Source organism: Lissotriton vulgaris, chromosome 7, assembly GCF_964263255.1.
Source record: "Lissotriton vulgaris chromosome 7, aLisVul1.2, whole genome shotgun sequence".
Taxonomy (NCBI): domain Eukaryota; kingdom Metazoa; phylum Chordata; class Amphibia; order Caudata; family Salamandridae; genus Lissotriton; species Lissotriton vulgaris.
This window is the reverse complement of record NC_141695.1, coordinates 1,721,912,113-1,721,935,520: the sequence shown is the minus strand read 5'-3', so window position 1 is coordinate 1,721,935,520 and position 23,408 is coordinate 1,721,912,113. Positions and strand designations below refer to the sequence as shown.

Below are 23,408 nucleotides of genomic sequence, written 5' to 3'. Positions count from 1 at the left end.
TAAGGAGCATACCATATGCTTTGTATCTCAAACACTCTAGAGTCCAGAACTGCACCCTGGTGCTATTCAGCAGGATGCCCTTGCGTGTGTGTGGGCAGCGGGAAACAGCCTTAAGCAAGTAGCGTGAACTACGAGAGGCGTAACCACGTAGGCTGAACCACGCACGTCTAAACCACGCATATGCCTTTACCACGCATAGGCGTGGTTTAGACGTTAGTGGTTGTTAGCGGTCTAGACTTTGAGCGGAGGGCCGGAGGAGATGCAGACTGGGCGGAGGGTCGGAGGTGACTTCCTGCCCGGGTGAGGAACGGCTTGATGAGCAAAAAATGTCTATTTTATTAGCGGGTGGTCAGGGTACTTTTTATGGCTAGGGGACGGTTTTAGGGCTCAGGGCGGGGGATTGGGGTGTTTTTCAAAACTTGGGTCAAGGTTTTAGGGCTTAGGACTTAGGGCAAAGGTGGGTCTGAGTTGATCTTGAAGGCTGGGGTCACGGTTTTAGGGGTCAAAGTGGGGAACTGGGGTGTTTTTTTAGGTTTGCGGTCAAGGATTTAGGGCTCAGGGCAGGGTGGTCTGAGTTGATTTTCAAGGCTTGGAGCGGGTTTTAGGGCTCAGGGGTGTTTTTAGGTCTGGGGTGAGGTTAGTTTTTAGGGCTGGGGTCCGCAAATAAGAGTCGGGGCAGGGGGCTGCGCTGTTTTTAAGTCTGGGATCGGTGTAAAACAGGGGGCAGGTGGCTGGGATTTAGTACTAAGGACGAGGACTAGGGCACAATATTAATGACACCGATCCCTTTACCAATTATTCTATTAGAACTACATATATTGTAAATGCATGTGTGGTAAAGGCACGCATGGTTAAGATGAGGTAGTTGTTTAGACCGCATTGTTCAGGAATGCGTGGTTGAGGATAACGTGGTTCCGACATACAACCGCGAGCAGCTGACAAAAGTAAAATTTGTCTCTGGGGCAATAGTTTTGGCGTTATTACAGATCATAAACCTCTTCTATATTTGTTTAACGGTAATAGCATTGGAAAGGCATCCTCTAAGGAGTAAACTTGCTTTCTAGACTACAAGAGTTTTATTTTGAGATGAGTATATTGCGGGTGGTAGCAAACCAAGAGCTGATTGTTATCACACCCACCTTTGTCAGGTGGTTCTGGTCAGTGCGATGGCGAGGATATGGAATGTGTGGTTACAGAGATAGATGCACCTCTAACCAAGGTGAATTGCTTTAATAAAAAGAACGGTTAATGCCTTGCAAGGATGATATTCAGTTTAGTGAAGCTAGACATTCTCTTGTGGGAGGATGGCCACCTGTTAAATATTTGCACCTGTAATGTAATGTAATTTGTACTTGTAAAGCGCACTAATACCCCAACTGGGGTGTCCTGGCGCTGTAACGCATAGCGCTCTGGATCCCTTCCTGGCTTTTCCCTGTGAAATGTCCACTCATGGGCACCCCCAAGGTGAAGCCAGGCATCACAGCGCTGTTGGGGCCGTTGTGGAGATTAAGCAAGCTATTGCCCAGAGTTGCAGAGTGGGACCCATGATTAGAATAGGCACCGAGGCGAGAATTATCAGGTCCGAGGAAATTGAGTCCAAGACCCGCTGAGGCAAGAATTGAACCCTGGTCCCAGACCAGACGTCTGCATCAGGGTCTGCCGGTCTAACCGTTGAGCCACACTTCTACACCTGTGGTGTCATGTCAGCAAATTACTCCAGAGTTATCCATTGAAAACCGAATACTTACCAGACAAGTATTGTGTGTGCCGCTTGAATGTTTGATGTGTAAACTTGTTGAAAGTCCACAAACTGGACATCCTGGCATGTCGACAACCGAGCAATTGTTGAGGATGTATTATTGGGGGTCAGGAATCGATGCACACATTGAGGAATACGAGAATAGATGTCAACGTTCTCTGTTATCTGACAAACACTGGAAACCAAGGAAAGAACAGTCGCGGCCGGCATTACGGGCGGGTGGGGGGGTGGAAATGGGGTTGTCGCACCGCGGAGGGGATGGGGGGGAGGCGGGAGGGGTTTAAGGAAAAAAATATATAAAATAAAAGTAAAACTTACCGTCCTGCTTTCGATTAAGTCCTGAGACTCCCGACTCCTGCCGTCCTTCGTTTTTGAATTCCTGCCGACAGTGCTCGCCATCAGATAGGCTGCAGGCAGCCTCCCTCCCCTCCACCGCAGCGTTGTGATTGGTGAAGCCGCTGCCCCATCAGGGTCATTTCCTCTATGTATGCTGCAGCATACATAGAGAACAGGGAGAGTGGGTGGTCAGGCTGCCCAAACAGTCAGTATGAACAACAGTGGGCAAGCCACTCCCCCCTGCCCTCGAGCAGGACCGCCCACCCCCAACCAGGAACGTCTGCTTTCTCGCAGTGCGAGAAGGCAGAAACAAATGGTAGTTATTACCATTTATGTTTCTGCCTTCTCGCACTGCGAGAAAGCAGGGGGGCGGTGACCAAACATCCCTATAGAGGAGCCGCCACTGGGAAAGAAAAAGTGAGCCTTAATTCCTTACATGGACAAGCTATCCTAAAATGACCCATGGATTTTGCTGGTCCAAACAATTTGTTACCACCAAATGTAAAATATCGGATAGATTTCAATTATTAATATCAAAATGGGTTTGTTATGACATTGTAAGTGCCCTTAACACAGATAACTTTATCACTTTTTTACAAGATGTTTTTTCAAAAGAAGGTGTCCCCGATATTTTAGTGTCAGATAATGGCACAATTTTTGTGGCAGAAAATTATGAAAATATCTAAAGTTCAATGGTATTAAACGTATTATAAAAAAAAACTTTTTAATTTTCCTGATGGTAATGGATTTGTGGGAAAGAATGTGTACAAATTGCCATTGTGTCAAGAATAAACGTTAAAAAGTAATTGAGAAACAAAGTGTGGAGGTATTTGAACACACCTCACTCTGTGACTGGTTTCATACCCTTCTTCCTTCTAAGAGGAAGAGAAGCAAGAACAATATTGAGTCCAAAGTGGAGTGTTATTAACCTGTGTAATCAAAATGGTAAATAGAATGTGTGGGAATGTATAGAAGAAATACAACAGCTGGCAAGAGAACATTTGGGTCCTGTGGGACAAAGGTTTTGGGGTTGGTCATTGGGCCTTGATGAAACAGCTTTCAGTGTTCAGAAGGGAACTACCACCTCTAGTGCAGTTTTGTTTACAAATCATGGATGTTGTTATAAAGGTACTGTTGTTAAGATAAAGCGCTATCATAAAGTAGTTCTTTGGAAAGGAAATTCAGCTGAAAATTGCGGTGTGTGGTTGCACTAGCGTCAAGGCTCTAGAGATGATTTGGTTAAAGGCTCACATGACAACCTGCAGGCTGATTCTACCCTCTCTAATGTTGGTGACAATTTCAGTTTTGATGGAATAATGAGTTGTGATCTCTCTGATGTCCATGAGGATACTGGAATCAACGTTGATGGATACGTCTGCTCGGAACCCACCAAAAGAGTGGTCATGATACCAGAAAGACCGCAGGACTATGTATTATTTTGATTTGTTTATTTTTTATGTTTATTTAGTTTCCTTTATATATCTTGCTACATATGTGTATCTTAATTTCTTGTTTTTTTCTTTGCTGTCTTTTCTTTAATTTGTGTTAAGCGAGATGTATGGGGTTATTGGAATGTTTCTTGTAGAATGATACTGTCCCTTGACGGCGTTCTTGTTGGAGCGCTTCTCCATAATGTTCTTCCTGGTACTTTGTACAGCAACAGAAACTCAACGAGGCCGCCTCAGCAGCCCACACGTTCTTCGTGGCCAATCCACGGCACCTGCAGATGAAGGAGGACATTAGCAAGTACCGGAAGATGGCCGGCGTGCAGGAGGAGAGTTTCCGCGACCTTGAAGCCCAGCCCCACTGGGTAAGTCCTTTGTCGGTTTCTTCTGTAGACCCAGATCTTGCCATTCAGTATCTGCCTAACAAGGAACCATCTGGTCCCGCAGGAAGCGTACGAGGCGGCATTGCGGTACTATGAGGCTGATCAGTACCAGGAGGCTATTCCACTCCTGGAGGTGTCGCTGAACGAGTCCTTCAAGGCACTAGAGGAGTGCAGGGTGCTGTGTGAAGGGCCTTACGAAGAAGAGGAGAGTGAGGAGGAGCAACACAAGGAACTCTATGAGGCCATAGCAGGTAAACCTCATCTGGCACTATATGGGCTACCAGGTGTTGGGGAGCAAAGTGCTGATGTGGTTGACTCTTGCATCCTGAACTCACTCCATATCAACCCTGTCAAATGCCTGGTCAACAGCTAGAGTGAGCTATATTCGTCCATAGCTGACAATGTACAACATTTGAGGCCATTACATGTTTGTTCTTTTTTAACCTTCGTGAAGGTCTGTGGAAAAAGGATGCACATTTTCAAAGGTTGCTGAGTTTTTTTGCTTTTCCACGTTTGTCTGTTTTGTGACCTTTCTGACAGTTTCTGTATCATAAATCCACATTTAACTATTTTAAAATGTTTGTGATTACATGAATTCTCAGGCAGCAGCTACTGTTAGGGGTATATGCATCAAGCCCTTTTCCCGTTCGTAAACGTGCCGATTCTCAGAACCGGCTAGTTTGCGAACGGGAAAAGGCCTTTTGGGATGTATCATCCCAAAAGGGCATCACAAAATAGGGAATCGCAAATTTTGTGATTCCCTATTTTGCAATTGCCTTTAAGGAATCACATATTGCAATTCCTTGAATGCGATGCATGAAGCACCCAAGTTGTGCGATTTTGCATAAGTAATCGTAAATATTTTGGTATTTTGCGATTTCTTTGAAAAATGCATTTTTTTCAAAGTGACATGTGGTATACATACAGGCCCTTAGGGCATGTATGTGCGCCACATTTGCACACATACATATTTCAGAGGTGCAACAGGGTGTCCTTTTGACACCCTTGCACCCTTGGAATTGTATTCGCAATTTGCGAGTACCTAATGGACACTCACAAATTGCGACTGTATTCCCATTAATTCCTACAGGCCTCTAGGCCCATGGGAATGAATGGGAAACTATTCCTTAATTGTGAATCGCAATTTGCGATAGGCAATTAAGGAATATTAAGGAATCACAATTAATATTGCGATTCCTACATACATTCCATTTTGCGAGTCCTTAATAGCGATTCGCAAAAAATCGCTATTAAGGAGTCGCGAAACGAGGTTTCAATACATATGCCCCTAAGTGCATAAAAAACTTCAGCTAAAGTTAAACTTGCAGAGAAAAAGTCGTTGTACATTCATAGCCTGGCTGGGTCAGATTAGAGAGAAATGGGATGGAAAGCATCAGGCATTGCACAGTAACAGATGCATGTATGAAGGTAAACTGGGAAATATGCAAAGTTTGCAAAGGGCTAAAAATTAGATTTTTGAAAAACTACCCCAGCGAAAAGACAAACTTTACACACTCCTAATATAACCCATGAATGGTATTTGATTTCCCATGAAATCATAAAATGACCCCAGCGTTGTGTAAGGGATTCTTGTGCTATCTTGACCCCTCTGCCCACCACTCCGTGCTTCGCCCATGAAATCCTCCACCAGAGGACCGATAACCAGTTCCTCTGTCTTTTTTCCAGATCATTATATGCAGGTCCTGCAGTGCAAGCAGCAATGTGTGCTGGACATCGCCACAAAACCAGGGCGCAGATACGCCATTGACGACTTTCTCCCATCGCACTTTGATCTGCTGCACTTTGCCTATGCGAGTGGTAAGAGGGGCGCATGCACTGTGAGAGGATCTACAAGAACCATAGGGGATGTGGCAAGTGCTGGGGATGTATATTGTGTTGAGTCAAGTTGGCTACAAGGGATTTTGTTTGAGCAGAAAACTGTTATTCTGACAATTCCACAGGTTTAATACCATTAAGTTCTGCGAACTTCTATGTATTTATCATAGATTTAATCATTAATGCACAGGACATTTCAATCAAGATATAACAAAAAAGCAGCAAACACGGGGATATCTTTTGAAAAATATATTATCTATAGTGATTTTCAAAGTTTATAGGGTACCTTCAACTCTACGGTTGACATCAAATGCATACAAATGAAGAAAGGGTACATCTTTATTTACACCTCAGTTTCAGAAGTAAAAAATTCTCTCCTCATAAAATCAAAATTGTGATCAAACTTTTTACTACAGAATACTGTCACTAATTGTACATTAATACATAGGGAGTTGGATTCTTAGTCGACGTTTCGGTCTTCTATCGTGCGAATCCTTTAGGCCATCTTCAGGACGGCATAGTCTGCATTAAAAATAATGACCCTTTTAAAAAATTCCAGAGCTTCAGATTTCGGAACTCTTGCAGAGACTCATACCAGTGGAGAAGGGGGAATTTCCTGATTGTTTTCTGGGTTTCCTCAATTTCCAACACCCTGATATTGGCGTCTTCATGAGATTTCTGTTTGACCTGATGTCACTTTGATATTCATGGAGTTTCAGGTCTTGAGTCGATTTTAGTAATACGGCAGATATATTTCAGACAGCAGTCCTCTCGGCAATGTAGATGCGAGCAGCGGATGTATATTGTGGACCAAAAGTTCAAGAAATATGGATGCCTAGAATAGGAGGAAGGCGCGCCAGTTACACATAGACGTCCAATACATTCAACATTCATTGGGTTCCCAAAAGCAGAAAATTGAGTATTTGAGGCATAAGGCATCAAAAGCTATGGTTGCCCAGATTAGGAAATAGGCCCAAAAACTAACGCATTTACCAATTGGGCATCACGTATAGGAAGGAATTGGTGTCCGAGGGTCAAGTATTGGCTTCTAGAAATAACAGAAGACTCTGGGGGAATCAGGTTGCAGATCAGTGAGTATGCTGCAGATAGTAAAAGATAATGGTGTTGTTGTAATTGGAGGGCAGGGATGCAAGATGGAACTACGCATGCCACTACCACGCATGCCTTTACCATGCGGTGGTTACGATGGTGGGACCATTACCAAACGTTATCTTACCATGCGGGCTGTTGCAACGATTATGCCTTTACCACGCATGCCTTTACAGCGAATTTTGTAACGGCATTAATGTTAAAGGCATATGAGTGGTAAAGGGTTTTCCTCAAAATCAAAAACAACCTCTCGATCCCTGCCCTGACCCCTAAAACAAGCTGCTGGCACAACCCCCCTTCATCTGCACCTCCCCACCCCAGGACACCAGACCCAAAAAAAAAAACTGCCCCTGCCCTGAGCCCTAACACTGCCCCCTGTTGCTACCTCCCTGAACCCTAAACAAAAATCCAGGCCAGAGCCCTAAAGCCAGACCTGCCACGGAACCAGCCCTAAAACCCCCACGCCCTCGTGTGAAGTCCCCCATACCTACAGCAAGAAAAGGGGGACAAAGCCATACCAGTTCCACTTGGTCGAGTCTGACGTGCAAGTTTGTAAGGGTTTTTTTTTTTAATAAGCGGAAGATGTCTATTTGTCTTCTGAGGTAAAGATGCTGATTGCCTCTACCACTCATATGCCCTTACCACCTGTACCACACAAATGCCCTTACGTTTCATACCTTTACAACGTAATTCATTGTAAAGGCATGCATGGTGAAGGCATATTAGTTGTAAAATCAGGCGTAGTTAAGGCTATGCGTGGTAACAGCTGCGTTGTAAGTCCCATGTGGTAAAGGCTATGCGTGATACCAGCTGCGTTGTAATGGCTGTTTCCCAGAGGGCAGGTTCATCGGACTAAGAGTTTGGAGCCTTTCAAGATAGGAGTTATTTCTTTATGTTGTGTTAGGCCCTTATCTTACAGCCGCAGGTAGGTCCTGCCAGGGCTCCATCGGCCAACCATTTGTTCCTGTCTCCGGCTTCCACTGCAGACCGCACACCAACACTGTATTACATCTTTCACTCCCAACGTTCCAGACCCCAGCTCTGACATACAGGGAATGCGAACACACAGTATACCACAGGTGTCCTGGGATTAATTGTGCACGGTAGCATCTTACTTGTAAGGAGCCATGGGTGGTGGGTCAGATAAGCGAAGTAGTTGCTGCCCAGGATATGTGTGCGTCCAGTTCCATGAGTGGGTTTCCAAACAAGGGGGAGAAGAGATAGGGATTTTGGGAACCGGGATCAGGAGTTAGTGGATGGTGGCTCTGAGCATCAGGAATTGTGCCCAAGCTCATCATAAGTAACAGGACCACATGGGGAGCATATGGGTGGGCGGTGCGGGGGACGTGGGCCGTTATTTGATTATTTTGGTACTACCCCCAAGGGCCGTGGTGCAACTAACATATACTCTTGCTCTCCTGTCTTCTTGGCACAGTTGGCGACTGGCAGAGGGCTATCGAATGTGCCCACACCTTCCTGCTCTTCTACCCCAAGAACCAGACTGTGACGGAGAGACTTGGGCAATACCAGAGCGCTACTGATGAGGGACTAGAGGTGAAAGCCAGAGAGGTAAGCCCCAGCTGGCTTTTAGGGTGAAGTTTCCTTATTCATCCCTTCATCTCTCTATCTCCCTCTCTGCCTTTCTTCCTCTTTGAGAGTTTCTCTGAGTGCCTCAAACTGCAGTGGGTGCTAGTGAGCTGTACAAACCTTTCATTAACATGGAGACAGAAGTCCTCTGCTTCCCCAACAGACAAGTGTTCTTCACGGGTCGTACTGGGGGCAGGGAGAAAAGAGAGAGAGAGAATTAAAACCTATGGTAAGTCTAAACCCTTTGTCTTTAACCTCTCCAGAATGTGCGGTTGTACATCCAGAGATCCCTCATGGAGAAGACGCTGATATATTATGCCGTGGAGCACCTGGACCTCACCTTTGATGACCCGGTAAGGGCTTTGAGAATGGCTGCTCCACCCGGGTCCAAAATCAGTGTCCCACAATGGAGATATGTTATTTATTGGGGTCCATCACCTAAGCAGGCATTAATTTTAAGGTAATCGTTTTTTTTTTTAAAAAAGGTACACTGAGTATCAAAAGTTTGGGTATATGCAGGTAAGTATTAGGTTCTAAGTGTGATGCCAAGAGTAAAATATAGCTTAATTGTAGAGGCCAAGATAAAAAAATAAACTTAAATCGAATAGAGGTACGGAAGTCCACCCAACACCATACAGAAAAAAAAGCAATAAAGGGAACAATGGAATAAAAAAATTAAAAAAACAGGAAGGATACTTGGGTGGGATATTGCCCTAGTAAATTAGAAAAAATCCAAGATTTGCTCAGAATTCCCAAAAACATTCCCCCGAGGTTTTGCAAACATTCTTGATCACCTTAGATAAATCTCAGCGTGATTATTCAACCCCAAAAACATATTGTGTTGAGAGCATAATACAGTGCTGTTTATACCGCTCTAAAACCAACAAGCATAATGGTGGTGTGTGTGAAAATGTTGCTAACATTCTTTAAAGCAGCCAGCTGAAATGTAAATAGCAAACGGAGCTGCCAAGCCGTAGCAATAAAACAGAACACGAGAAAGGAGCTCTAGTGAGTAAATAAATAAATTGTTGTATAGTTAAATAAAGGCATCACAAAACTGAGAGAGAAGAGCAGGAGGGGAGAAAACAAAAACATACCAAAGACTGAGAATAAACCCAGAAGACAGGAAAGGAGGAGTATGGAGAAAGTAAATGAACAGAAAGAATGCTACAAAATAGGCCGGAAAAATACAGGGAGGGAAAAAAAGCAAGGGAGAGGATAGAAATGCAATAAATCAAGTAGAAAAGAAAAAGGAAGTGAGAGAAAGACAGGGGAGAGAAAGGGAACCACGACGTAGAAAATAAATGACGTCAGGAGAGACGAGAAAGGAAGAGGAGTGTTGAAGTAAATCTCTTCATTTCAATTGTAGTGTGAAAGGGTTCATTAACATAAAATGTGTATGTGAACATTTTGAGTGATTAAGCTAGTCTTCCTTTACTGTCAGAGACAGACAGCTCCTAAGGACAGCGTTTGTGTGAGTAGAAAAACTTGGATGAAAAAGGTTATAGTTACACTACTTCAAAGATTTTTATTTCACAATTGCTTTCTTTGGTGCTATTTAAGTGCTGAATTTTAGCACATTTTAGTATTCATTAGTCAATGTACTTTAAGTTCTATATTTCCATCATATCATTCCAAAGAACCTTAATCGGACTTCCTTCATCAAATTTATCTTTATCATGCAGCATTCTTAAACAATAAGATAGGGATGTACTTTTGTCTCTGCTAAGACATGCAATGGAGGCAATCCAGACTTGGACAAGAACATAAATCAGTATAAGGGTGATGAAAATGACTAGTACATATCAATAATCTTCATTCTCCACCCTTCAAACGCTTTTCAACCATTAGCAAAGTCCTTACCATCATGGGTATGCATTCCATTTAAACATTCACATATATGATCAATCTGTTCATGTATGCCTAATGAAACATTTGGAATGAAAGTACAACAGTCAATGCCTACCGTTGCACAAACTCCACCTTTGGCAGCCCGGACAAAATCAAGAGCCATACTGTTTTTCACAGTCAGTTCGTTTGGCTTTTAATGAGTAAGCGTTCAAACCCAAAGAAACTGCTGTTAAGGTAACTGCTATTTTGCATACTTTAGCAATGTGATGTCTCTCACATATGCATAGTCCCATTCCACAACTGGGTAACAAAATGGCACAGAATTGAGCAGTCGCGAACATTTCTTTGGGCAGTCTCATGCTTTAAGGTGGAGAATGTGACCCAAGTGTCTAATGGTAGGCATGACATGAGCAAGGGTTGCAGGATCTGTCTTTAGTCTTTACTTATCCGTGCATAGGCTCTGTTTCTGCAGACCTAAAGGGTTCCAGGTTGATCAGTTGTTCTGCGTCCACTGACTTTCACTGGTGGATCTTCACATGAACCCAGTCTCCCTGCTGCAGTTCATGACAGGCCTCGGTCAAAATAATAGTTTAAATGATTAGAGTCCCATAATCATTTAGGTACAAATCGGGCAAAGCTGGAGACACAGGAGATGTAGCAGGAATTCCCCTATGTCGATCCATAATAGCCTGATTCACACTTTAGTTGATGGGTTACCCCGTCACAAACGTGATGGATATCCTGTCTGCCTTATTGCAAATACCCAAGGATGTAATGCACTGTAATAAGGCAGATGAAATATTTGCCTTATTTGTGATGTAGTAACCCGACCGCCAAACTCTAAATCGGACCCTTAGTCCCCAGCATAATGGTGGCTTGAACTTACCAGAGTGCCAAAGGTAGAGAGCAGTGGGCACCTTGAGCCCTGTTTCACGACAAATCTTTTATGCTTTTTTTTTTTGAGTGTCATAATACCACTCTTCTTTTCCTTAAGACTCATGGTGGTAAGCACACTGGAAGTGTTGTTTGTCCATAAAGCTTTAAACAGTTCTTGAGCACAGAAAATACAAAGTGTGTTTCTTTGTCACTTCTGATCTAGAACTGGATTACTAACCTGAGCATAACCCTCAACGTATCTTCTTAGCTAGAGTAATGGAGTTCACTCGGGCACATGGGTAATGTTCAGTCCAACCTAAAAACATGCATACTAGATCCAGCACACAAGAGCAGCATGCGGCAATTGGATGAAATCACCTTGTATGATGACAAACAGATCCTATGGGGTGTATGGGCAGCTGGGGTAAATGAAACTCTTACAAACATGGTAGGCTTGTCGCCTCTACCGACATGAGCAGCACTATTATACAGCCTGGCCAAATTTGGGGGCTAGCCCCTGGGAGCAAGTACCCTCCCCTGTTTATCCATCCATACTCCATAAGGGTCCTCATAATCACATTTCATCCAGGTGGTCTGTTCATTGTTTGGAGCACATCATTGTAATGCAGCAAGGTCTTTTAAGGAGGGCATAAGGAGTTCAATGGCTTCGGACACATACAGGGTGAGCTCAGAACTGGAGGACAGTGCAGCCATTTTAGCAATGCGGGCTGGGAAAGTGTTCTCGTTGGTCACCCTAGATATACAACTGGGGAACATCAAGCAAACACTGTATATTAAATTCACTCCTGATCGAAGCTCATGCAGAGCTCCCGCACAGGTAAGGAGCCCTTGCTCTATTCAGAGGAGTACAAACACCTGGGCAACTCCGAACGTGTCCTTGAATCAGTGAAATTGGTTACTGTTTTCTGTGCAACTATCATAGAAGCACAAGTGCGGACTATCAGTTCAGCTACTTGTGCAAAATGCACATGGGTAAACACAGTGCTTAATTTGAGCCATGGTTTCCAATGCTCGGCACAGGTGCATAATTGCCAGAACTTGCACTTATGACAGCTGCCACATAGTAGCGCTGTTTGTGTAATTTAAAGATGAGCAGAAAAAGAGTTGTTTGTTAATTCAGTATTCATTAAAAACAACTAATACCAGCCACCCAAGCTATTCTTAAAGCCTTGGTGGCCTCGAGCAGTCTGAATTGTCCCTCTTGCAGGGGTCTGATGGTAGTAGCTGTTGTGTAGGTACAGTGGCAATGTGTGGTGCAAACTATGGTGGCTCCTGATGATGGCCCGAACACTTTTTTTCTTTACAAATAAGGCACCGGGTAAGCATTGACTCTAAATAATGTCATGTACAGGACCAACAGCATAATCCACAACTAAGGCTCTCTTCTCAATCCCGAGGGCATTCGAGATAATTTGCAAAACCATAGCTTTGCGTGAGGGCATCAGTAAAACAATGTGAGGTTTTGTTAGATGGGGACAACTGAGTATGCATACATGGAGACCACAGTTAGAATAGCACAAGGTTCAACAGTGATGTAATGCAAAATAATGGGCCACAATGCAGAATGGATGAGGAAGAGACGTTTTATGACATGGGCAAAGTGGGCCCTGGCCCAGGGCTCCAGCCTGTCAGGGGGCCCCCAGATAGAGCCAGCTATGCTCTGCAGAGAGTCTTGCCCTGATGACCTTGCATAATTCTTAAACAGATTGTTAGAAATACCATTTTCCTTTAATATATTTTTAATGTGGGTGATGCCCGAGAGTCCATTTTGGACATTTTGCTGAGAAATGTTGATTTATGTTTCATGCAACATCCATTAATAAAAAAAAAGTTTCTTTTAAACCAAAACAGGGCCTCACATATGAGAAATGGGAGGGTGTCACAGAGATTATTTCCGGTAACATTAGTCAGCAGCTGCTATGTCACAGTATTGAAAACACACATCACTAACTCTGAATATTAGATGTAAACACATTTAGAATTTAGACCAGTGTGCCGGTGCAGTGTCAGTGACCTGGCCAAAGAGGGCATGAAAGAGCTGAAAATGGATCATAAATTAAAAGCTGTTACGAACAAGAGCCTCAAAAACGTAACCTTTGTCCCAGGGCACCAAAAATCCTTGAAATACCCCTGAGACGAGGGGCCCCTGAAGCTCTCATGTCTCACAGATATTCATGGGCCTTGGGCTGAAAGGTGACCCCTGATGAGTCGGCCTTTGTTACACCCCTGGGTTCTGTAGAAGAAAATCTGACATGCTGAAAGGGGTTTATTAACATGAGAAAAATCAATAGTCCGTCAATTACTTAGTCAGCAAACCAGAATCTCCTCTAGCATGGCCATATGGAACAAACTTGTAGACAAAGCGCATATTTTAAAACTAGAATTCATAACTTATACATTTTTTCATGTCACATATTTATTTCTTTTCAAACTACTAGCAGGTCAGCATAACTCAACATCATTGACCGGTACTGCCTGTGGGTGTTGTTAGCAGGAGTAGGAAAAGATGGTTGTAGCAGGTTATATTTACTCTAATACAGTGATTTCTGTTTCACAGCAGAAATGCAGTTCACCTTCGTGACAAGCGTGCATTCTTTTGGAAAGAGATGTGAATATACAAAATAAATGAATAACTGTTTAATCATATTAAGGAAGAGAAGAAGGGCATGGCAGGGGAAACAGAAAAAAACACATGGAAAGAAAAAATTCGAGAAACAAAACATAGTTTGAGCGAATAGATGTGTAAAGAGGGAGCTAAGGGGGCAAAAAGGACGAGGTCAAGAGTTTAGAAGGGAAAGGAAGTGGAATGTGTAATTAAAATCATGAAGGGGAGAAATCCAATAAATAGAGCAGGAAGAGGGAAAACGGTGGAGGAATGAGAAATTGAGCGGAAATGAGGTGAGGCGAAATAGGCAACGTAAAGGAGAAAGGGAGCGTTTTTGAAATAAATAGAACAAATAAAAGTAGAAAGAGGAGAGAGGTGTAGGATGAAAAAATCTTTCCGGGAACATTAAACATTTCAACACTGGCAAGAAATTGTCCAGAGCCGCTAGGTGGCGCCATTATCACAAAACAGGAGCTAGGATGCGTTATTGGAATAGCAGAGGGAGAGAGAGACACGCGCATCAGTCAGATAGAGGTGAATACAGCCAAAGGAAGAGATAAACAAAAGGCAAGCCAGGTTGAGAGAAACGCATAGGGTCGTGGGATAAAGACAGAAGGATTATCAGGCAGGAGACAGACAGAGGAAACGAAAAACATAGACAGAACCAAGGGAGATTTAAATGAAGATGGAAAGAGTAATCGAAGGTTAAATAGAGTTGTTTTGTTTTACATAGCGCAAATGTGCCCAGAAGTGCTAAAGCGCTTTACATGAGCACCAGAATATGTTACACGTTGTTTTGCCTTCCCTCTCTCTACCCTCCCTTCGTTCTTGGCGCTAGCCAGATGCCAGGAATTAAATGCCAATAAGTTCTATTTCTTTGTCCAACGGTTTGAAGATTAGACTAAATTCAGTGGGAGGGTACCCCGGGTGGGGCTGGATGGTCGCTCCCGATGGGGTCTGGTTCCACTCTACCAACGTACTCTGGAACCCTTGGTCGATAAATCTTCGTTACCTTCTGGGAAGTGTAGAGGGGAGAAATAGCTAGTTAAGACAAGTACCAAGTTTAGAGTAACATGAATCTGAAGAATCACAGACTCCGAGTTCTAAGTTAGTGGGTTTATTACAAAGCCAAAAATAACTGGACATACAGACACCTCAAGATGAGGTTATAGAAATACAAGGGAACTAATACAAATACAAACCTAAGGGTGAGATTAAACCTCTGAAGCATGAAAAGAATGACAAATTCCAGAACCACAACGCAGGAAATGATTGCCCCCACATCAACACCCGTCTTCGTTTGGGGTTGATAAGTGAAAAGCATTAGTCTGTCCCTACCCTACTACTGTCGTGACATCTCAGGCAAGATCAGGAAAAGGTGTCAGCGTGTGAAGACTTCCTACGAAGTGCACTCACGTTGTATGGGTCAAGTAGCCAAAGCTACAGAGCTCGTTCTAAGATGCACCTTCCCTCTCCATCAATCTCCTCACCTCTTCTCCTGACTCGCCCCCCGGGGCACTGTCCCTAATTCAAAATGCAAAACACAGAACACGCCCACTGCTGGCATTCTGGATCACCTGATCCTGCTGGCACTTCTCAAAGGTGATTTTCCATTTAGATTCGATACTCCCAGCTCCTGTCTCGATGACCTTGATACCCAGGCCTCCTTCAGTGTGAAAGAACACCGTCTCCCAATTATCAGCATTCCTTGCATAAAAGTATCCTCTCTCCTCCAAGCCTAACTCCTAAAACAAAAAGTGATATTCTAACGTACAAAGACGACTTTCTCCACCTGAAACATAAACGTGAGAAAGAACAAATCCAACATGCACATGAATTTCGGCTATTAATTCTAAAATACAAGCACATCCGGGAGAATACATTTTGGGCCTACAGGAGTTGGGCAACATAAGAATAAACACCTAGGCCCCATGAAAACCCATACAAGTGAACATTTTATTTAAGCGTTTCTAACCCATCATGTTACATAAACACACCGATGTGCAAATCATTGTGAATGGCCTATGAAATAAATCCTACACTTTAAACCTCAATTAATCACATCCATATGCAACCTTAATATGGTGCACGTTTAAGCCAAAGCATTACATTATACACGAGCAACTTCGTTAATCGACTGCAACCGATGGGTGGGGGTTATACTATTCAAAACGCTACTGCCACTTTATTTCTTTACATATCCCATAATAAATCTATCATTGTACTTTCACATGGTATTACCAGGTACATTCTACTAATCAAATGTTAACACGACAAAGGAATATATGTAGGTGCGGACTACTCGTGATTATGATGCACCCCTACAAATGAAAGAGCACCATCATACTTCATCACTCCCTAACTTTTGCCAGCACTCTGGACCCAGCATTGCCCTGCCAGCTTCCATCTTTCTCCTGCCACAACGTCTCCTGAGAATGCTTGTCTGTTTCATCCTCCAGGACCCTTGGACTCCAGAGGATCTTATTCCAGAGGGTGTCAGGGAGAGACCGAGGTGAGTGTAAGATTTACATAGCACCTCTTAGTCCATACGCAGCTTCCAAGCACTGAGGGGCCGATTCACAGAACTAACTTAAGACAAAATCCTAAACTTACTACTTTTGGTATTCACAGAAGTTAGGATTTTTTCTTAAAACAGACTTAAGACAGACTTAAGACAAAATCCTAACTTCTGTTAATAGCAAAAGTAGTAAGTTTAGGGTTTTGTCTTAAGTTAGTTATGTGAATCAGGCCCTCAGAGAGAGAGAGTCGAAGACTTGCTAAGATCAAAGTGGGCCATGGAACTGGAATTGTGGAACTGGCTTATGGTTGCTAGCATTGAAGCATGAGTCCGCGGCTTCCTGCATGCTGCTCAAACAAGTGAGAAAGAACAGCTCTCATAGTGCCTAGATGTGAGTCACTTGGCACAGCTCTGACCCTGAATCGCTAAGTCACTACCCACCTCAGAACCATTGGCCAGTCAGAATTCCTTAACATGGCAGTCATTGGCCAGTCAGAATTCCTCAACAGGGCCAGTTCGGTTACGCAGTTTTCCCAGCTTAGCAATTTTCCTGACCAATCTTCACACACCAACCACACGTGATTTTAGCTGCTTCTCAAGATTGTTGTCCCCATAGTACCCTAGTGAGGTGTTCTTCAAACTTTTTTATGCCACGCTCCCCCCCCCAAGTAAAAAAAAAAGTTATCAGGCCCCCCTCAACATTTTTCACAAATATTCTATTAAATGGGCAATGTTTAAATATGTCTAGACTTATTTAGACATTGCAGTTAAGCTCTGTTAGCGTTATTAAAATGCAATCAAATACACGATTGGCAAACATTGAATACTGTTCTGTTCAGGCAGGCCTTACTAACGTATAAAAGTATCCACAGGATGATTATAAGAAATGGGGTGGGGGTTTTGTTGAATATTTGGAGTCCCTTCCCTATTGACACATACTCCCAGCTGGATTATAATGACAAAAGATTCTAGTGATGGCCCCATTACAGAGCGGCTTACTTTTGCTAACATTTCTCTGCTTAAAACAAAGCACTGTTATCAGCACAATGCTTCTTTTGGCCAGAGACTGAGTCTCCCCCTGGAGACCTTTGAGGCCCCCCGGGGGGGGGGGGGTTAAGGGCGCCCCCCCAGTTTGAAGATCCCTGCTCTAGTGCTTGGTTAGGTGGGACATCAGGTTGCCTCGACAGAGTGGAGGGGACTGTAGTTGCTGCAGGCATTTATATAGCTCCTTAAAGATAACTGTTTTCAATTGGAGCTAGAAAAATTGTTATGGAGAGGAAAGGAAATTGATAGGACAGGAAGATGAGTATGGGACAGACGGAGAGAAAAGCAAGGAAAGAGGAGGGAGAGTCAAACAGAGTGAAGAATAGGGGAAGGCGGGGAAAGGTGGCGGTCCAATATTTAGAAAAAAAGTGGACATGAATAACGAGGGGAAGAAGAAAATGGGGTAGAGTGGGGGTGAGGAGAACGGCAGGCCAAGAGTAAAGAATACCATGTGAGTCAAGGGTGTGAGTGGGAGGGGTAGCAGAGGTAAGACAGATGTGGAGTGAGGGGTAGAAACAGAAAGCAGGAAACATGCAAAGCATGAGAAAATAAGATAACTCAGTGGGTTATTGTGTAATCTTCAGAAACTTGTGGGTAACCTGGAGGTCACATGTTTAGTACTGGAGGGAGCCACTCGGCAAGTTTTTTTTTGCTTTCAAACTCAACAAAACAAAGACTTTTTAGTTGGGAAACAGTAACTTTAATTAGTATAGCCCATACATGTCCTGGTGTGCAGCACTACATAAAAGGCGGGAGAAGCTTCCTTTAAGTGCAGTCACATAGCTCACCACAGGAGGTCGCTGCCTAGCATCTGTTAGGGCTTTCCACCAATCATTGCTCCAGCCACTGCACTCCCTTGGCTCACAGCGGCAACCTTCAAGTCAAATGGTGGCTCAATTAAAAATGGCGGACAATAGTCATGGCGCCCAACCTGTGTATGCCTGGTATGCTTATACATACCCTTGCTGCTGTATGTGGAGGAGGGGTGCATGAGCTAGTGTGATGGAGAGGGGAGTGTACAGATGTCCAGGATGTCACTCATAACTCTTATTTTCCTCTTTTGAGGGTGAACAAGAAGAAGGCATCTGAGGAAGATGAACCAGAGAGGGGTAAGGAAACACCAAGGTGGAGTAGGACACGTCACTGTAGCTTCTCTTTCACGCCACTGGCCTTCCTGCCTCCCCCAACTCCTCAAAACCTAATCACATACCCCAAAACCTATTCTTTACAGTACTCTAGAAACTTACCAGATCACTCGTCTGTGCATCTGCAATCACTAATTTGCAAGCATATCAAAAAGTTTCTTTGGTTTGCCTAACTACCCTGAAACAGAAGATATGGATTTTCTCCTCAGATGTAGCCTATGTGTCTTGTCCTCATATCAGAGGCCAGATGAATTGATGTCCAGCACAACATCAGATTGACTTCACTAACTCCCAATCTAAAGGAAAATATACCTGAGACATGCCAACTACAACTTGGTTGCAAGCTAATTACTTACCAGTATATCCATAGCTTTCCTTTTAACCATGCATAGGCTTTGAGACAACCCAGCAAGGGCCCTTCAGCAAATCCAGCTACATTACCCTAGAGCAACCCAACCTTACCTTCTGAAGTAGTCCGGCCATTGCCTCTGGAGCAACCGAACCACAGCCCCTGGAGGAACCAATCAAATATTGGAACCGCCTGTAGATCAGCCTACCCAAGACTTCATGCGTAACACAGTCATAGGTCCTGGAGTAACCCAACCAAATTTTCAGTTCTATAAAACCTTGGCCATTTGAGCAGCCACCGTCCCTGAGAGAAGCCTACAGGTCCTGCTGGTGCAACCCAACCTTGCTCTTAGACCAACCCAGCCATAGCACTGGGTGGAGGGTACTGATTGCTGTTGGTGCAACTCAACCTTGCTCCTGGAGCAACCCAGCTGTAGCCTTGGGCGCAACCCAGCAATAGCACTGGGCGTAGGCTATTGGTTGCTGTTGGTGCACTCAAGCTTGCCCCTGGACCATCCCAGCTGTAGCTTCAGGTGCAACCAAACCATGGCCACTGCAATAACTGAACTGCTGCCCCGGTCCAACCAAATTATATCCCCTGGAACAGCTCAACAAATACCCTTGGAACAACCGAGTCTTTGCACCTTGAACAACCCCACCTTAGCCCACAGTGAAACACAATCCAACCTTATTCCTTGGTCCAAGCCCTATAGACCACTCAACCACTGACCGCTGGATCATAGATAACTGCCTTTTGGAAGTAATAACCGTTAACTGCACTTCACTTCCCTCCTCTTGCAGGTCCGCCGCCGTATGATGGTCCAACCGTGACCGAGAATGCCCAGCAGTTGAACGGGACCCAGCGAGTGGTCCTGGATGGATTGTTGACTGACGATGAGTGCACCAGTATCATTCGGCTGGCGAGGGTAAGTGAGTGTCTGTGCCCGTATACGTGACCGGGGGAACAGGAAACTAAATGTCAGGGTCATATGTTTCTGTTGTAGCAGAGGGCCATGAATGAGTGGGCAGGTGATTGAACGTATTGTTAAAATGAGTGAATGCATGCCTGAATTAATGCATTATTGAATGTATGAATTCATCTCAGTTTGAATATGTGAATGACCATGAAAGAGAGAGCTATTTGGCGGTTAAATGAATGAATGAATACTGATCAAATACACTAATGTTAGTATTAACCTTCTTGTATTTTTCCTTCAGATGGCTGGGGGCTCGGGTGACGGCTACCGTGGAAGGAGGTCGCCACACACCCCCTACGAGAACTTCCAAGGCCTAACACTTTTAAAAGCTGTGAAGGTAATGTACAAAGTACCTCAGACGCTAGCCACACCGTGAGGTCCCATGGCTATGCGACCTATAATCTCCTGCCCCCTTGTGGCAGGATGTAGGACCTGTGGCTATAAAAGAAGTATTAATACTTTCTGTAACAGCGACACATCCTATGCATTTTCCCCAGTGGTGGTCGCAGCTATACAAAGTCTCACATCTTCTTCATTGGACACCAGTGCCATGATATGCTCTCTGGTGGTGGAAAGTGGAACTGCAGCTATTGAGCAAGTGGCAACTACTCCTGGACTGGGAAAATAAGTCTTACTTTAACAGTTTATGCTAAAAATGGAAGAGGCAACTATAAAGAATGTAAGATGGTCCTGACAATGATGGTCCTTACTTTAACTTCCTCAGAAAAATGCAAAGAAAAGTCCATCAAGGAACCCTCAGCTTTAAAAAAAAAAAAAATCTGAAATAGGCACATTGACACATTGGTATATCCTATTGCGATGATTGGAATCCTTTGGAATGCAAATTTTAGATCCCTGTTACTACTGCATTAACCCTTTGATAATTTACCAAACAGCTCTTTCCTTCTACAGATGGTAGGAGAAGGCCTGGCAAACATAGACGATGCCCGACACTTCCTGGAGGCCAGCGAGCGTGCCCTGAAGATGACAGAGTGGTACTTCCCCACCATGGACACTCCGCTGCTTTACTCCTTCACCCATCTGGTGTGCCGCGCAGCCGTTGAGGGTAAGGGTTGGGTCCTACCCAGGAGGATCCCATCTTTCTAGACTCTGGGTACCACTCCTCCGACACCATGCCCTTCCTACTCCACCCTGTTATTCCTTTCACCCTGCCCATCTGTCCTGGCCTCTTCCTCTTTCTTCTGCCATCTGTCTCCCAACCTTTCCTTATTCCTCACCCTCTTTTCCCCTTTTCCTGTTTGTTTCTTTATGTTCCATGTTTCTACAGTAGTGAGCATTGTCCCCATTCTGTGGCTACCATTTTTGTCGCTCCAGGGCAGCAGGAGGGCCGCAGTGATCTGAGCCACCCAGTCCATGCCGACAACTGTATCTTAGATCCAGAGAGCCAGGAGTGCTGGAAGGAACCCCCCGCCTACATCCATCGGGACTACAGGTGGGTGCGAGAGGGCTGGTAATGGGTGCAGGGACAAACGCCCGCTTACATCCACCGACATGAAAAGTGCATCTACTACTGCTGTCAGAAAAAATAGCGGAATTATCTATATTTTCTTCTGAGGACTAGAACTATAAGCAAAGAGGGCTGGACTGTGGTTAGATCCTATGGTCATATCCACAGAGACTACAGATACAAGCAAATAGGGCAGCACAGATCATGTGCCTAATTGTGTGTGTGTGTGTGTGTGTGTGTGTGTGTGTGTGTGTGTGTGTGTGTGGGTGTGTGTGTGTGTGTGTGTGTGTTTGTGTGTGCATGTAGCCAGAAAATTAAAATACTCCCCACTTTGAACCAAAGCTCTGACATCACCGAATGAGAAAAACAGTCAGCCCAACACTTCCTAGATGAGTTCTCTTCACTTCTAAATCCTCTGATCATCCATCCTCCTACCTTTCCATCCATCCACTCTTTGATCCTTAACCTCATCCTTTTATCATTCCAACAATCCATTTACATTCCTTCCATCCAGTTGTCCAGTCATTCATTCATCCTTCCTTTCACTCCTCCATCCACCCTTTCAACCATCTACCTAGCCATCCCGTTCCCTTCACACATTGATCATCCATCCTTTCACTCTTCCATCCATTTATGCTAGCAGCCTTTCGTCCGGCCTTCCATCTATGCATCCTTTCATCCTTCCCTCCAACCTTTCATTAATTGATTCTTTCACTCCTCCATCCAACCTTTCATCCTTATAACCATTCACTCTTGCACCGTTTCTTTGTTGTTTTAACCCTTCCTTCCTTACACTTCTCCTTCCAACATTCTTTCCTTACTTATTTCCTTTCTTTCCCCTTTACTTTCACCCCTCATGCCTTCCTCCTTTCCAGTGTCTAGCCATCATAATTGTTTCTATTCTGTAACATTTCATATAATAAAGATGACTCCTTAGTTGCTGTGTCAGGATGTATGTTTATTCTTGGTGATAAACTAATCAAGCACAGCATATAGATAAGATAATAGTCGCTCCTTCATATTTTTAGCAAGTAAACACTGGAATAAACTTCCACTTGACCTACGCATGGAACCTCTGAAACTAGATTCAGATTGCAACTGAAAACCCATCTTTTTCCACGTGAATAAAGCTTTTAGGTTCCTTTGACCTAGGCCATTCGCTTCCGCACCTCTCTCTCTCGGGGAGCAGCAGTAATTTTAGCGCGGGGACACACTGTCTTGAGTGTAACCAGAAGCTCTAAAAATGGTTTTATTATTATTATTATTTTTATAACTCAGTAAAGGCTCCAGTAAAGACCCCACCGGGAGCAGCTGCCCTGCTGCTCAGCCTCCAAGATACCTGTCAAATCCACATCAACTTACACAGATAGAACAGTACATGACATCACAGAGACTGGTTGAGAAGCAGAGAACAAGACACTAAGAAAGGACAAAGAGGAGGGAAAGCAGGATGCAACATACTCTCAAACTATTTGTTCGTGCATGGGGATTAGATTAGGTTAAGGACAGATGTAATATTTGGAAGGGCCCAGATAGGCCACTGGGTGCAGTGGCGACCCCCACTTATGCTGCTAAAGTAGGGTGGGGGAGTGTTTGTGTGTGTGCACGCCTCCCCCCCTTATATCTGTTTTCTGTGGCTTAAAAACCATTCTTCTAGGGTCTCTTGTGGCAGTCAAGGTCGCACGCAAGTAGGGAGATGGTTCAGTCGCGATGTGGTAGGGCTTGGGTGGTTGTTCTGAAGTCTGTTTCAAGGAAAACGCCTTCACTTTGCAGAACAAAATGATGCAAAGCATTTTGTGTAATTTCACGTTGTGTGTTCTTAAGCTGAAGGTGGTGTCAATGTGTCAATGAGGAATCTGGTTCCTTTCTTTCCACAGTGCCGTCCTTTACTTGAATGATAATTTCGAAGGCGGAGATTTGTTCTTCACCGATATGGATGCTGCAACAGTGACTGTGAGTATGAGTTGGACACACACTGCTAAATTAGGGTAAGATATGACTTCTGAGGTAATAGGTGGATACAGAGGATATGACAGGTCTTCAGGATATGACATTCTACTCTCAGCCAATGGGGTGGCATGGAGAGGATATGACATCAC

General features: G+C 44.1%; 1 protein-coding gene across 1 annotated transcript in view; it reads left to right on the top strand.

Annotated features, from left to right (window-relative positions):
* Positions 1-23,408, top strand: part of P3H3 (prolyl 3-hydroxylase 3) — an 81,064-nt gene that overhangs the window by 18,934 nt on the left and 38,722 nt on the right. The window contains exons 2-13 of the mRNA XM_086932928.1: positions 3,753-3,905; positions 3,988-4,174; positions 5,610-5,741; positions 8,305-8,438; positions 8,720-8,809; positions 16,269-16,321; positions 18,437-18,480; positions 19,666-19,790; positions 20,083-20,178; positions 20,754-20,907; positions 21,177-21,294; positions 23,187-23,262. Coding sequence (XP_086789054.1) covers positions 3,753-3,905; positions 3,988-4,174; positions 5,610-5,741; positions 8,305-8,438; positions 8,720-8,809; positions 16,269-16,321; positions 18,437-18,480; positions 19,666-19,790; positions 20,083-20,178; positions 20,754-20,907; positions 21,177-21,294; positions 23,187-23,262 — 1,362 coding nt within the window. The remainder of the gene's footprint in view (positions 1-3,752; positions 3,906-3,987; positions 4,175-5,609; positions 5,742-8,304; positions 8,439-8,719; positions 8,810-16,268; positions 16,322-18,436; positions 18,481-19,665; positions 19,791-20,082; positions 20,179-20,753; positions 20,908-21,176; positions 21,295-23,186; positions 23,263-23,408) is intronic.